This window comes from Marmota marmota, unplaced genomic scaffold (assembly GCF_001458135.2).
Source record: "Marmota marmota marmota unplaced genomic scaffold, marMar, whole genome shotgun sequence".
NCBI lineage: Eukaryota > Metazoa > Chordata > Mammalia > Rodentia > Sciuridae > Marmota > Marmota marmota.
In genome coordinates this window covers 6,577,155-6,592,338 of record NW_026000206.1, presented here as the reverse complement: position 1 = coordinate 6,592,338, position 15,184 = coordinate 6,577,155, and the positions used below count along the sequence as shown (strand labels likewise).

Here is a 15,184-nt window from a genome sequence, read left to right as displayed (position 1 = left end):
CTCTAGGACTCACAGGGTAGCAGCTCCACCCTCTGCTTGGCATCGGGGCCTTACCCCTCTGCAGTCCCCAAGCCAGGCCAGCGCATAGATACACCTGATGTAAGGTCCATTGATGGGACATGGTGTGTGTCCACCTTTTGAGCAGGCTTCTCGACCTTGAAAAAGTATGAAAACCCCTGCTGCACTGGACAGAGCGTGGACGGCTGGCTGGAGGAAATGCCCGCTGGGACAGTGGCCAGGCTCCAGGTGGTTTATGGTTTCTTTTATGCTTTTCTGTTAGGAACAATACATATTATAAGAAATCTATAATCTAAAAAGTCAAAACTCAAGAGAGATAATGCAAAGTGCCCAGTATATTCATTTCCAGAGAGGAGAGGCTGTTGCCAATCACGCTGGAATGGGAGGTGAACCCATGAGCTCTTGCTGGCTCTCCTGGCCCCACTTCTGTCCTAAGATGAGCATGTAGGAGGCTTTCTGCCTGCCTGACCCATCTGCTGGGCGGGGGCAATAGAGGGAGGGCCTGCAGTAGCCAGGGCCAGGCTCCCTTGCTCCACCCCAAAGGCTGGTAACTATGAGCAGCTGAAGGGACCCAAGGGGGGGGGGGTCACTTGTCATTTCTGGGCAGCATTGTCACTTTTTAAGCAGCGGGACAAGGGGCCATCTGCTCCAGAGGGGATGGTAAATCCTGTTGAGGGATTTAACAGATGAGGTAACCAAGGCTCAGGGCTACATGATTCCCCACAGGTAGCACTGAACCCCAACCCCCAGAATTGTTCATCTGGAGAGAGAAGATACCCATGCACAGGCTCTGCTGGAAAATCAGCCCTGGGGTCACCACAGGCCATCCCCACGGGAGAATTTCAGGAAGAGTGGGGGTAGCACTTGAGAAGTCACCAGAAATGGCATGGGACGAGGAGCCAGGCCTTGATGGGAGCTCCAGTCTCCACTGTGCCTCTTTTGCTGGCCCTCGGGCTTGTCACTTCACCTTCTGTACCTCGGCTGCCTTATCTGGAAAATGCTGGTAGTGACAACACCACTTCTTGCCTACTGCAGCCCCACGGGTGGTTGTTCTCTGCACCCCTCTCCAGGGCAGCGACTTGAAGACAGACCAGCCTCCCTCCTCCAGAGGGTGCTGCCCGGGCTGCAAATTCCTACCAAGGAGAGCAGGCGAGGCAAGGCCCTGAGAATGAGAGAAGAGGAAACCCAAACTCCACAGAATGTGTTCACAGCGTGCTGCAGGCCCAGCCCACGCTCGCCCTCCCGCTGCTGGCCTCCTCCCACTCTGACAGGTGGCCATGGGGGTTCCAGCAGGGAGCCGGCTGGCTGCGGACTTTCCAACTAAAAGTCCAAAGACCCCCCTCAAATGCCAGTGACACTGCCCTGGCCAGTGGCCTCTCATCTTGAAAAGACTCTGCCACCATCTTCTGATCCTGACTGAATGGTTGCCAGCCTGCTGGGCAAGGCCCTGGGCTCCCAGCTGCTGTGCCGAAGACTCGGGCTCCGGTTTCTGGTTGCTATGCTTGGTCACTGTCTGCCTTTGTCTAACGCAAGTCCTCTTATGGGGATCCCTGGCTTCTCTTATTTGAAGTTATCTCCCAAGATTTATCACTGGCTTCTGAATTGATTGGGGGAGAAACAACAATCAAGTTACCCACTCAGCTTATTGATTTTGAAACCTGAAACTTGGTTTAAGAGTGAATTTGTCCTGTAGGCTTTGCGGGGAGGCTTGCTCCCCTGGTCTGAACAGGGCTCTCTCCACCACCAGGCTCAGGCTGCTCTGAGTAAAGGCTGTGATTGAGATATTTGAGTTTTCCTCAAAGATTCCTTGTTGACAGCCTGATCCCTAGTGGGTGGTATTAGGGCCTTTAAAATTGGGCCAAGTGGGTGGTCCTTAGGCCAATTGTAGGCATGGCCTTGGAAGGGATTATGGAATCCTGATCTCTCTAGCTTCCTTCCAGGTGACCTCCTCGTGGTCCTGAACATGCTCCTGCCAAGATAGTAAGAGGTCCTTACCAGAGCCTAGCTGATGCCAATACTATGTCATTGAGGCTCCCAAACTGAGCTAAATAAACCTCTTTTCTTATATAAAAGTAAGCCTGCCTCAGATATTCTATTGCAGCAATGTAGAAGGAACTAATTTGGAAGGCATTACCAGTTTTCTCTGGCCTATCATCTCCCAGGTGTGGCTAAGGACAGCTCACTGTCCCCTCTGAGCCTCAGTTTCCTCATCCGTTAAAGGGGTAAGAACAGGTGAAGGGTTTCATAGCAGCCTTTGCCCCTCTGACATTCAGTGGCTCCAGCTCAGGACAGGACCAGGGATAGTGCATGAGACTCCACCCAGGCACCCACTCTCTCCCCACAGGGCTCTTTGTGGTAGTCAAAGCCTGAGTCAAAGGCTGCTATTCAAGGCCAAGTTTATTGAGCCGTTAGTTCATTCTGTCTAGTCTGGTCCAGAGTACCCTCTGTGTATGCAACCTTAACCTCTGTAGTATGGTACCCTTCAAAGTGCCCCTGGGAGCTACCCCCAGCCTATCTGCAGTGTGACTCGCAGGGAAAGGAAAAGCCGTGGGCTGGCCCTAGGTGGGGTGCCCAGCAGGCCTAGGCAGGCTGGTTCGGCTCTGAGCTGCTTGATGTGCCCAGGAGGCCCCTGTTTTTTCTCCAGGCTCCTCACTTGGCTGCAGAGAGCCTGGTGAAGGGGCAACATCCTCTACACCCAGCTAGGTGGAGCTCACTGCACTCAATGACCAGGTGTGAATGGTGCATGAACGAATCCAGGACAACCCCAGGGAGAGCCTCCAGCCCTGCTCAGAGGACTTTCACTCTCTGGAGGCCTGGCAGGTCTGTTCCCCCCTTTGGACATCACCAAGGCAGAGGCATGGCAGGGCCAGGCAGGCGAGCACATCATGTGGGTCCTGAGCAAACCTCTGCCCAGGAGCCCAGGGAAGCATGGCTGAGGGGGGCTGAGGAACGGTCTGGTTGGCTGTGGTGCAGGAGCCAGGTAGCCCAGCAGGGCCTTCCCCTCAAAGAGGGCAGAGGGTGGGGCCGTCAGGGATTTGGGTGTCCTGAGAACCGGGGGAGGAGGGACAGTAATGGAAGGAGGCTGTACCCTCCCTGGGCAGGCTGTCACTTGTCCGCATGCTGCAGCAGCAGGTCCACAGCCTCTGCAAGGTTGTCCACGTACCCATCAGCCTTCACTTCTGGATGGTACTCATCACTGGGCCTGAAAACAGAGATAGATAGGTCAGTCTGATAGAATATTAGCCCATTTCTCATTATTATACCAAAATACCTGAGGCTAGGCCACTTTATAAACAGGTTATTTAGTTCAATTTTGGAGGCTGAAAGCCCAAGACCAGGCCACTGCCTAGGCCTCTATTGAGGGACTGAAACAGATGGCATTATGGCAAGGCTCGGGCTTTCTAACAAGCCATTCTTGAAAACACAAACTCAGGGTCCCTCGGGAGCCACAGGAATCCTTCCTGAGCAGCACCCAGTGACCTCCTACTAAGCCGCACCTCTGGAAGTTACTAGCACCTCTCACACTGCACTTGGGGAACAAGCCCCTTATCCAAACAGCAGTCAGTGGACCTCTCTGAAGCCCTGAAGCCGTACCTGGTGGACACAGAGAAACTGCCTTCTGGCCCCGAGTACAGGCCTACCCTTACCCCAGGGGACCTCCAGGCCCGTGGCCTCTCTTCCCTCTTCCTCCACTTGGGTACACATGCCTCCCTGACTGTTCCTTCTGCCCGGACACCTTCCCAAACCAATTCCCATCGATCCTGTTTAACCCTGTGGCAGAATGGCCAGTACCTCAGCCCTATCCCGGCCTCCAGTAGAAGCGTCACACTGGTGAGAGCAGGACCCTGACTGTACCCTGCCCTCGGCTCTCTGGGGACTTGCCCTACATCCTGCCTGGCCTGGCCTAGTACCAGTGGAGAGAGCATGGTACTAGGGGCAGCTGGGTGATGGAGGACGCACCTCTTGCCTGCCCAGTGCTGTGGCCCCAGGGTGTCCGTGAGAGCCATGTACCATTTCAAGGTCACTCCCGCCAACAAAAGAGGTGCCCAGGCTCCTGGTAAAGTCACTCTCCGGCGGGGTTCTAGGGACTGGAGCCCCCAGGAGATACCTGTTGACTAGATGTCCTGAGGCCTTGGTGAATGCCAACGAGGTACAGAGGCCAGTGGGGCCCTGCCTGGGGCTTCATGGATGATGGGCCATGGGCTGTATCCTAAAGTCAGGGGGCTATAGGTACACGTAGGTTGGGGAGGAGGAGCCCCAGTCACAGGAGTACCTCTGGGTGTGCTCATCTTGACAAACCATTTGAGGAGGTGGGACCTCATCCCAGGGATCATGGGGAGCCCCAGTGGGTCTGTGGGCCACAGTAACATCCTGGTCACCTCCACGGTGCTCCTGGGCTCTTCCCTGGCCTCGCACACAGAAAAGTTCATGGATCTTGGCAGGAGGGGAGCCAGCCCCCATGCCAACCTCCTGCTACCAAGGGACTGCCACTGGGGTCACCCCAAGGCCTGACTGAGGGTCCAGGAAATCCTGGCCGCCACACCCCTGCAGACAACCCATCTTGGCCGGGAAGGAAGTGGTGAATTTGGTCTGACGACATCTAAAAGCCAGGTTTGCCTCTCAGAGGGTTTCTTCTCTGCAAAGGGCTTTACCCTAATGTGACCGTCATGAGTGAGGGCACTTTTTTTCAAGACATTCAGCCCAGTGGCGTGGAGACCACCTTCTGGCAGGGAGAGGCCTCCTTAGGGACTGCTGAGAGCCCTGGACTTGGGTGGGGACCCTAGGAACAGATCCTGGAATGTGGACATCCCTTGTGAAAGGGGAGGGTGCATCCCTTGACTGCCCAGGTCCCCAGGCCTCATTGGGCCAAGCCCTGTCCCTGTACCCTTCCAGGGACCCCCACTTGCTCACCCACCCCCTTGTGTAGGTGGCCACTTTCCTCTGTGGCATGGCCCAAGTACAGCATTCACAGAGTCTCACACCCATTTTTTCTGTACATCCTCCAGGGAAGAAGCAGTTACTCCCATCTTACAGGTGAAAATCGGCTCAGAGGTTCAAGGTTCAGCCGGGATGAGCAGAGCCGGGGCCTGATCCAGTTCTCTCTCTCTCTCACACTAGTGTTTTGGGAGCCAGAGCTGCCAAAAGCCTGCAGGCTGCTGGGCATTCTTGGTCTCCCCAGAAAGGGCCCAGGAGTTGACAGCAACCAAAGCACAGGGGCCAGTGATAGGTGCTGGGCCAGTGGGTGTCACTCTGACCGTTGTGTGTGGCCGCCCTGCCAATCACAGGTCAACATGCCATGGAGGTGCCCCAAACCATGAGCCTGAGGGACAAGAAAAGGGGATCCATGTGCAGGGAGGGCCCTCATGACCACCCACTCCATCTGCAAGTCAACAAGATGCCTCACATGTTGGCACTGGTGGTTTAAGGGCAGGATTTTGTTGATGCCAGCAAGACACAAGTCAGTGAAAATGGGAACTCCAGATTCCCCTTTTTCTATGTCAGTGCTGAAGTATGTACTTGTCACTGCCAAAGGGTTTGTATGGTGCGGCCACTTTGGAGAGCTGAGGGTACCTCCTGTGACCTCCAGTTTTCCTAGGTATGTAAACAACACAATGAGAATGTTCCAAGCAGCTTTAGTGGGAAAAGGCAGAAAGCAAGCATGGCATGAGTGTCCCTTGGTGGGAGGATGGAGAGACTGGCGGGTCCACGCATCAGGGGCTTCCTCCCACCCGGGACCACTCAGCAATGGAGGAGTGTCAGATGCTGTGGCAACAGGAGCGAGGCTCCAGGAATACCAGCTGGGACGCCCCAGGGGCAGCTCTGGACCCTGACATGAGAGGGGCAGCAGAGGTAGACATGCTCTTTGCCATGAATTTTCAACCTCAGTAGCTCACAAAGAAGCCACATCTGACTCGCAACTGCGAGGAATCCACACCCCCTGCTTCCGGGCAGGCCAGGGGCCGGGACGAATCCTGCCTGCAGCCTTATGTTCCTAAAGGGCTGTAGAAGGTAGGGAACACGCCACAGGGACCTAAGTAGCCTGCAGAGCTAACACGGTATTCAGCTCCTACAGAGAAGGCCGGGGCCTCTTCTGGCCTCTCTACCATCCTGGCCTCTGGGGACAGTGCCTCCTTGGAGCAGGCTCACCCTCAGCTGTGCCATGAAGGAAAGTCGCAGCCCCGTCCCCTGCAGCCATGTGACATGGGAAAGCCCTGAGGCCTCTGCCTTGGTGTCCCTGACTCGAAGGTGCACACAGGGCTCCCCACAGGAGACGGGCCATCGTCTGGAAGCTGGAAGGACAGCTTGCCAGTGTTCAGTGCATCAGTGCAGTCACGCAGGCTCGGCCAGCCTGTCTGGGGAGCATGCTGGGGGGCCAGGCCGGGCCTGGCCAGGGAGACAGAGAGGTAATTGGGCCTGTGCCTTCACCTGGGCACACGGGCTGGTGGGGACAGGCCAGCAGATGGACACACGTGGACATGTGAAGTACAGGGAACACGGGGTGCGTGGGGGCATGTCTGACCCCACCACAGCAGTGGATTGGAAGAGCCGGGAACCTTGGATCAGGACCGCAGGGGAAGTCCCACTGGCCTGGAGCCCAGAAGGCCCTGTACCAGGACATGCCGCCGAGTGTGTCCACATTGGCCAGGGGGTGCCCTGCAGTGCTCAGCCTCCTGCTGCCCTCTGCATGCTGGGCATCACTGTTCCCTGTCCACCCCTTAGCCCCCACCACCTCACCTCTGCTCCACCTCTGTGCCTGAGGCCAAGTCCTGTGTGGCTCTGGACGTGTGTGATCCGGCTGTCCTCCATGCCCCTGGGACCCGAGGGCCACTCCAAAACCCAGCTTACTGATATGTGTGGGGTGCTCCAGCCCCGACTCATGAGGGACTTGCCAGGGGCAGTGGAACAGCCAGGTGGCTTTGGCCATGGGTGAGGGCACCTGCCCAGGGACCGATACCCCTGCCCCTGCCTCAGCTCCCTGATTCCCAGCCTTCCCCCCAGAACAGCGAGGTCAGTGCAGTTACCCAAAGCAGAAGAAAATCTCTCCTGGCACACAGCACCCTGGTCAGCACCCACAGACCTGGGGCGCCCCTCCTGACACCTTCACCCAGGGCCCAGGGCCGGGCTTGCCATCCAGGCAGATGAAGCCCACCTGAGAGGAAAGAGGACCCCCCCACAAAATCAGACGCTGCCAGGAAGTTCCCACCAGCCCGGGTTTGCACATGGCTCCGCACACGGCTCCTTCTGTTTAATTATGTATCACTTAAACTCAGACCCACTGAAAGCGCTGCGCTGGAGCGGCTGGGGGTCACACGCCCGCAGAATCATGGACTTGCACGTCTCAGGTACGTGACGCTGCCACGGGCCGCAGCTCTCAGGAGTCGGTCGGTGGGAGGCCACTCACTCCAGGCTGCCTGCCCCGAAGCCTCGAGGCAGAGGACCCCACACCATGGCCGACCCTGTGACCTACAGGCCTCAAAGTTGTTCTTTACAGAAGCTGAAGCAAAACCCAACAGAGAAGCTCCCACAACAGTGGAGAAGCAGGAAGGACAAAGAGCGCGGCCTGACTCCACCAGCCCTGCCAGCACAGGCCAGCACAGGCCAGGACACGTGACCCAGGACGCAGAGGGAGGAAGGCAGGAGAGCAGGGCCCGCAGGGAGCCCCTGGGGCCGAGGGACAGTGACACAGGGAGGGCGAGATGAGAGAAGCAGTCTGAGAAAGGAGAGGGACTGAGCACAAACGTAGGGGCTGGGGGAGAAACCGACGCACAGGGAGGAGAGACAGCGGCCTCAGGTGTGTCCAGGCCACGTGTGTCCCACCCACTGTGACTTGGGCTGCCCCTTCCCCTGGACCCTGCAGGCTCAGCTGAGGCTTGGCTGGGAGCTCCCGTGGGGTCCTGCCTCTGCCCTGACCCAGGCCCCCAAGCAGGTTGGGCTCCCTGCTCTGGCCCCACAGAGCATGTGGCCTGGGCCAGCATCTCCACCTGCCTGAGCCGCAGCTTCCGAATGTCTCAGCTGGGCTTGTGACTTGGCTCTCAGAAAGAAGTGAGGCGTGACTGAAAATAGGTCTGGTGTGGGCCCTGGACCGGGTGGGCCTTGGAGCCAGGGCCACTCTCTGCTCTCCCAGGGTCACAGCCCAGCTCCACCCTCATGCTCATGGGCATGGCCAGTGCAGGGGGGAAAGAAAAGGGCTAGGTTCCGAGGGCGTTGGCGGGTGGCTAGAGAGGGTTAGGGAAGCTTCCAGAAAAAAGGCATGTGAAGTCCAGAGCCCTGCTGCCCTCCACCCTCCTGCTGCTCCTCCTGAGGAGGCTGGAGACACAGGTCCCCGTGGGACCCCTCCCTAACTGAGCTGGATGTGGGCGGCCCTCGGGTCTAGCTGGCAGGTGGACGCCGGCAGATTCCCCAGGTGCCCTGTGGGCCACCGCAGCTTTCCCCCTCTCTGGTTCCCTTCCTCCAGGCAGCAGGCGGCTTTGGGTGCCCATGGCTGCGAGACCCGGCACGATCGTCACCCTGCCCTGCCACCCGCCCAGGCCCTTGCAGGAGTGTGGGTCATCTTCTGTTCACACCTGCTCCCTTCCGCTCGCTCCTCCCTCTAGTCTGCCCTCTGCCCACTCTATAGCCAGAGAAGCCCACCAAAACGCTCACTTGCTCCTGCGAGTCCCTGGGTACAGTGCGCCTACTGTCCGCATCAGCCTGTTTCTCAACAGAGCAGGCAGGTCTGTTCTGACGGAGCCCCCGCACAGGCCAGCTTCAGTTGTCCCCTGCCCTCCCACACTCCTGCTCTGCCCTGGAGTGCTCCTGAAACCCCCTCCACCTGCACGCTCCTGCTCAGCCCCAAGACCCCGCCCCTCGCCCCCATCTCTACTCAGCTCCCTCCCACAGGGAGTCACTCTCCTCTCTGCACACAACTTGTCCTGCCCTGACAGCGTCACGCCTGGATGCCACCCTGCTTCTTCACTGTGGGGCTGCCTGGCTATGCTTCCTGCCCTCTGTGGTCCCCCGTGCAGGCCTGGCCCAGAGAAGGCACCCATGAAGCTTCCACACACACTGAACAACTGGCCCTTCCTCCCTCAGGCCCTGCAGGGAATGAGGGGGAGGCACAAGGGGGTTCTACATCCGCCTCCACAGCGGGGGGGGGGGGGGGGGGGCCTGCGCTAGCCCAGGGAAAATGGCTCAGACATCCCGAAAAGGAGCCCAGTAAGAGCCACCTCCAGCCACCAACATCCGCCTCTTCCTGGCTCTGTTCTCTCCAGGAGGTGGCTCCCCCACATCTGCTCCTGAGGGCAGGACAGGCCCAAGGCTCCCACGACTAGAGACCAAGCAGCTGCCTACCCAAAGGGACACGTGCCCTTGTCCTGAGAGCTGTGGCAGAGCTGGCACCCCCACAGCGGCTAAGGCCAGGTCCTGGGGCTGCCCAGTGACAGTGAGTTCAGTGAACTGGGAACTGGCACTGAGAGGGCAATGCCAACTCTAGGCGGTGCTGACGGAGCTGGAGGAAAGGGACAGAGGCATCGATTCATGAGGCTGGTGACGAGGCTGGCAAAGGGCATCTCTGCATCGGATGCCCAGAGTTCAAGACTCCTGGGGCCTAACGTCAGAGCACGGTTTCTGCAAACGCAGGCGGGACGTGGCTGGAGGCCTGCCTCCTCCTGCCCACGATCCAAGCTGTTCCAAAGGCAAATTATGGGATGCCCTGTCAGTAGGCACATGCCCATGGGCTTCCTGCTGCCCACCTGCTGGCCCAGAATGCACACCATCAGGACAGCAGCACCCCGAGGCCCAGTGTGGCAGGTGGGGGCTCAGACGGCAAGTCCAGCCAGCAACCCCTGCCTGAGCTGGGCTACGGGCAGGAGCCCAAAAGTCAGAGACCCTGTAGTGGGGTGGCAGTGACCTCAGATGACTGCTCCTGTCCCTCTGGTACCGTGGGCAGTGCAGGTCCCAGATGCTGGGTGGGGCTCCATCCCACAGAGCCTGTGTCTTTGGTCAGCCCGGGCCTCCTGGGGCCTGTTACATTCGATGCCCAGTGGCTGAAGGCACACAGAGGGACTCTGCCCCATTCCTGCCCACAAGGAGGTTCCACAGAAACACGAAGCCCAACTGCCCAGCATGAGGGCCTGCCTGGGTGCTGTGGCCATGGGTTCCAGCTTCTGCTGCCTGTCCTCCCTGAGGACACCTCAGCCCTCAGGCCTATGTCCCCCGACTCCTGCCAGGACCGCAGGGGGGCTTGTGGATTTGGAGGAACCTCTCAGGGGCAGGGCCACGTCACCAGCCCAGGTCTGAGGGAGCGAGGCTGGTCAGCCTGCCCGTCCCTTCCCACCCAGCTCTCAGACTCAGGGACCTCGTGGCTGCTGTAAAATCACTTGGGAGAAAAACAAATACCACCCCCCAGGCCTGAAAGAATCCTCATTGAGGGCACCTTGGAGGCCCATGGCTCCCTGGCCAGCAGGGACACCTTCTGCTGGCTGAGACCTCCCTCGGAGTCAGCACTCCAGGGAGGGCAGGTGGCCAGACCACAGAGTTCTCTCCTGACACTTTGGCAGTACAGGAGTGGTGGCTAGGTCAACCCCGGCCACTCTCTGAAGCACCCTGCAAGGAGTCTCGGTGCTGTCCCTGGAGACTGCACCCACCCTCCCACCTGGGTGAGCCAGACATCGATGGAGAGGGGGCCTAAAGACAGGTGAGGGCATCGCAGGGGCCTGGCCAGGGTGTGGCTCCCAGGAAGCACTGTCTGTGAAAGATGGCCTGGGCAGTGGTGAGGGACCCAGGTCCCCCCAACACCGTCCCTTGTCAGCTCTGTCTCACCTCCCTGGGCTTCACCTGGCTGCCTCCCCCTCCCTCCCAACTGTCCAGAAGGCCTGTCAAGTGTGTCAGCAGAGCTGAGAGTGGGGTGTGGACTCACCTCCCTGCATGTGCACTACATGTGTGGGGCGGGCGTGCCACCAGAGGTAGGGGAGGCATGTGATCTATGTCTCCTGCCCACTGTTGGTGCTTCCTAAGGTCCCCTGGTGCTTTGAGCCTTATCTGGAAGAGCTGAGGTGGGCACAGGGCTGGGCTAACTGAACTGCCCTTTCCTTCATGCCCCAGCTGACCTGTCCCCCAGCTAGGAAGGCCCAGGAGTCTCTCCCAGCACGAGGAGGTGCTTGCTGGGCCAGGCCCAGAGGCTCTGAGCTCTGTTGGGTACACTGAGGCACGGGAAATATGTGCTCCAGGTCTCCCACATCCATAGGAGTCAGACTCATGGACATCAGGTCTGCTTGCTGCCCAGCCCAGAGGTGCCCAGCGCAGCAGGCAGGCCCTGGGATGTGCGCGAAGCTTGCTGGCCAGCAGGCAGGCACACAGGCCATCGGTGACCACCTCGGCTCTGCACAGCACCCCATGTGGTGGTACCACGACATACCTGTTCTAGAGATGGGGAGATGGACCCCTGCAGGGAAGGGACATGCCCGAGGTGGAAGTCACCAAGAGCAGAACTGGAATGTGCACCGCTCATCACACTCATCTGGCCCAGCCTCACTGTAGGACATCTTCCTGGCCCACAGAATGTACTCCACCTTTAGAGTCTCTGGGGGCTGGGGGGCCTGTGGGCAGGGGGCTTCTCACACCCAGCCACCCCAGGACAGAGGTGGGGTGCTGGGACACATTTGCCTGTGAGAAGAGTGCTTGCCTGGGAAGCTGGCAAGGAAACTGTAGGGGGTCCCCAAGGGCTGCATGTGGCCTCCCCATGGCCACATGCCACACAGACATACTCCAGTTCCTTCTTATCTGCAGCCTGAGGGTCAGGACCAGGGGACCAAGCCTGAGCAAGGGCATGTTTTACCCAGGCAGGGCCACCGGGTTGTGTGGGCTTGAGTTCTCAGCTCCAGCCCAGAGAGGGAGGGCTTTCCCGAGTTATTTATGGGTGTGGCGTAGTCATACACAATGGTGGCATTCGTTGTTACATATTTGTACACACACAGTACAACAGTGTAATCTGACCAGTATCACTCCTCAGCACCTCCCCCTGGAGAAGGAGGGATTTTGCAGAGGACACTAGGCCACCGGTCCACAGGGAGGAAATAGGGCCTATTTACAGTTGGTTCAGCCAGGTGCTGACTTGCCAACTGGAACCAACCCCACAGGGCCAGCTACTTCCTGCGAGGTCCTCATAGAACTGTGTGTGTGAGAACTGGGTCTTTTTTTTTTTTTTTTGGATACTGGGGACTGAACCCAGAGACACTTAACCATGGAGCCACATCCCCATCCCTTTTTATTTTTTATTTTGAGACAGGGTCTCATTCAGCTGCTTAGGGTCTCACTAAGTTGCTGAGGCTGGCTTGGCACTTGCGATTCTCCTGCCTCAGCCTCCGAGTTGATGGGATCACAGGTGTGCACCGCTGCGCCCGGCTGGAGCACACTGGAAAGGACTGAATGTGCTGCCCTGCCCAAAGCTTTGGATATGTGGGACTCCATCCCCAAGGAACAAGTCACCTCCTCCAGGAAGTCCTTTTGCCCCCTTACTGAGGTGCCCACCCTGAGCTCTGTTGGGTACACTGGCCACCTGGCATCTGGGTGACCCATCACCATACAGTTGCCTGGCCTTGGGGCACAGGGCCCTGGTGCCCACCCCCTTGCATCTCCCTAGAGCTCAGGCTCCAGTAAAAGGGGCACAGGTCCTCTGAATTTCTCAACCTCCTCAGAGAGCTGGCCTTGACCTCTGTGACCTTGAGCAACTGCCCATTCCGAGCATCTGTTTTCCCATCTATAAAACCAAGTGAAGAGCCCCACCAGGGCTCTGGCAGTCAGCGAGGGGACGTCAGCGTGGAGGTGTTTGGCTGGCCGTGGGTGGGGAGGAGCGGACGCGGAGGGTGTTGGGCCAGGGAACAGAGAGACGGTGGGAACTGGAACCAAGGTGGGTGGACCGACACGGCTGGTCGGGATGGGAATGGCTGGATGGAGGGCCGGCCTGGGCTGGCCGGGTCTCACGTGGGCTCTGGTGTGGGGAAGGGAGGCTCCTGGCTGCATGGGGAACGCCTGGGCTCACTGAGCAGACACCACCTGTGGAGGCGGTGGGCGGGTCCGAGGCCTAGATATCTCCACGGGCCTCTCCCCAGGGGATCTCGGTAGAACCTGAGCTGCGCACCTAGACAGGCTCCCGAGAGCGGGTGCCATGCTCTCTCCTGCATGCAGCGAGGTCCAGATCCTACAGCCAGCAGGTGGCTGTGCCGGGGGACAAGGGACTGTGGAGAGAGAAGGGGCAGCCACTGGGTGCTGGTTCCATTTGTGCCCTAAGCTGCCTTCAGGCCCACTTCTTCAAGTCACAGGATGCCGTTTGTGACGTTATTTGTAATGGTGAGGGTCCCTGAGACCAGCCTGCCCCAGGCCCGGCAGCGGGCTCACACTTTAGCTCCTTTGGTTTTCATAGCAGCCCAGGAGGCAGATGCCACCACCCCCATCTGACAGCTGACAAAGAGAGGCTCAGAGAGGGAGAGGAGCCTGCCCAGGGTCACAGAACTGGTGCTGGGGGTCCGTCTGCCTCCCCACCTGGGCTCAGAAGCACTTGCAGACTGGTCTAGACCCATGGGAGCTGGGGTCTGGGAGAGCTGGGCTCTGGGCTAGCGGGCAGTGGGTAGAGGTCACCCAAGAGGTTCACGCTGGCAGAGAGGCGGATGGGTGAGGCTGGGCGGCCGACACCAAGCAGGAGCCTCTGACAGCTGTTCATAGTATTTTGATAAAAACACACTGAGCACCTGGTGTGTGTTTGGATTAAGAAGCGCTGGCCGAGCCCTGTGCAAAGTGCACGCCCATGGCCAAGGCCCCGGGAAGCCCATGTGTGCCTCCACCCAGGGGCACAGGGCAGGATGCTCCTGCAAGCCTCCCCAGAAATCCACCCAACTCCATTTCCTTTGGCCAGATTGCTCAGGGGTGGCCAGGCCCCCAGGCACTGTCTGTCCAGCAGACTGGAGCCCACACACCCAAGCGTGGAATTCTCATGAGGGCCTAGGAGGGGGCCTAGGAGGGGGCGAGGGTACCAAGAGCCGCACAGGCCCCTCTGATGGCTCAGCGCAGCCTCCCTTACCCTGGGGTGGCAGGGAGTTGTGCAACTCCACTGAAGGCCTGGTGCCATCTCCACTGACGCTGGCAGAGGCGGGTGGCTGGCCAGGGGATCCTGGTGGCAGATGGCCCGAAGCTTGCTTTCCCATGGGGTCAGCCTGCACCAACACCCCCTTCACAGGTGAAGACCCCAAAGCACGAGCATGGGTCAGGGACTTGCCAGAGCTCAAATGGTACAGTAGCGCCTGCACCCAGAGGCCCGCCCTGTTGGTCTGCTTGGGAAGAAGGCCTCCCCCAGGAGGGTCCCCTACTCCAAGGCATCCCTGTGGGCGAGCCAGGCTGCCCTCCCAGGCGCTGTTCAGGGCTCACCACGGCGTTTCCTTCACTCAAGGCTCTGCAGGGACCCACGTGGACTTTTGGTTGCAAAGTCCCCCTAAATGCTCCTTTGAAGGGCCAGACAGGCCCTCACAGAGGAGGTCCCCAGGTCAGGGCGCTGGGGAGGTGCTGCCAGTCCCAGCAAGTGCACATTAAGAGCCCACTGTGGGGCTGGGGATGTGGCTCAAGCGGTAGCGCGCTCGCCTGGCATGCGTGCGGCCCGGGTTCGATCCTCAGCACCACATACAAACAAAGATGTTGTGTGCGCCGAAAACTAAAAAAATAAAAAAAAAAAAAAAAAAGAGCCCACTGTGACACCACTGCACACTGCCCAGCGGTCAGGGAGGAAGAGGCTGGCCACGCGGAGAGCCCGGGAGCTCTGGGGCACCCAGAGCTCCCAGGGGCTGGTGGTGGTGCCAGACAGCGGGGCAGGCTCTCAGGGAAAATGCTCAGCAACATCAGGAAAACCCATGAGCACCGCAGACCCAGCAGTTCCCCGGCTGGTCCCACCCCCAACCCGGAGAAGGAAGCTTATATCTACCAGGTGCTGAGAGCCACCACCGAGTTGGAATGACGCATGGCATTTGTGCCAGAAGGGAGTGGTTGAGAGGTGACGCCAGCGAGCCATTGAGATGATGATGGTTATGTTAAGCTGTGTATTCAATTGTATATTAGACCCCTGCTGTCCGCCTCAGGCGCCCGCTGCTTTGGAGTTCTCGCGGGATTCCTGGAGAGTCTGCGATGGTTGGGGAAGTTCCAGAGG

General features: G+C 59.1%; 1 protein-coding gene across 1 annotated transcript in view; it reads right to left on the bottom strand.

Moving 5' to 3' along the window:
* Positions 1 to 2,397: 2,397 nt before the first annotated feature.
* The window catches only part of LOC107152852 (phospholysine phosphohistidine inorganic pyrophosphate phosphatase), a 100,387-nt gene continuing 87,600 nt past the window's right edge, over positions 2,398 to 15,184 (bottom strand). The window contains 1 exon segment of the mRNA XM_015498370.2: positions 2,398 to 3,220. Coding sequence (XP_015353856.2) covers positions 3,124 to 3,220 — 97 coding nt within the window. The 3' untranslated portion in view covers positions 2,398 to 3,123.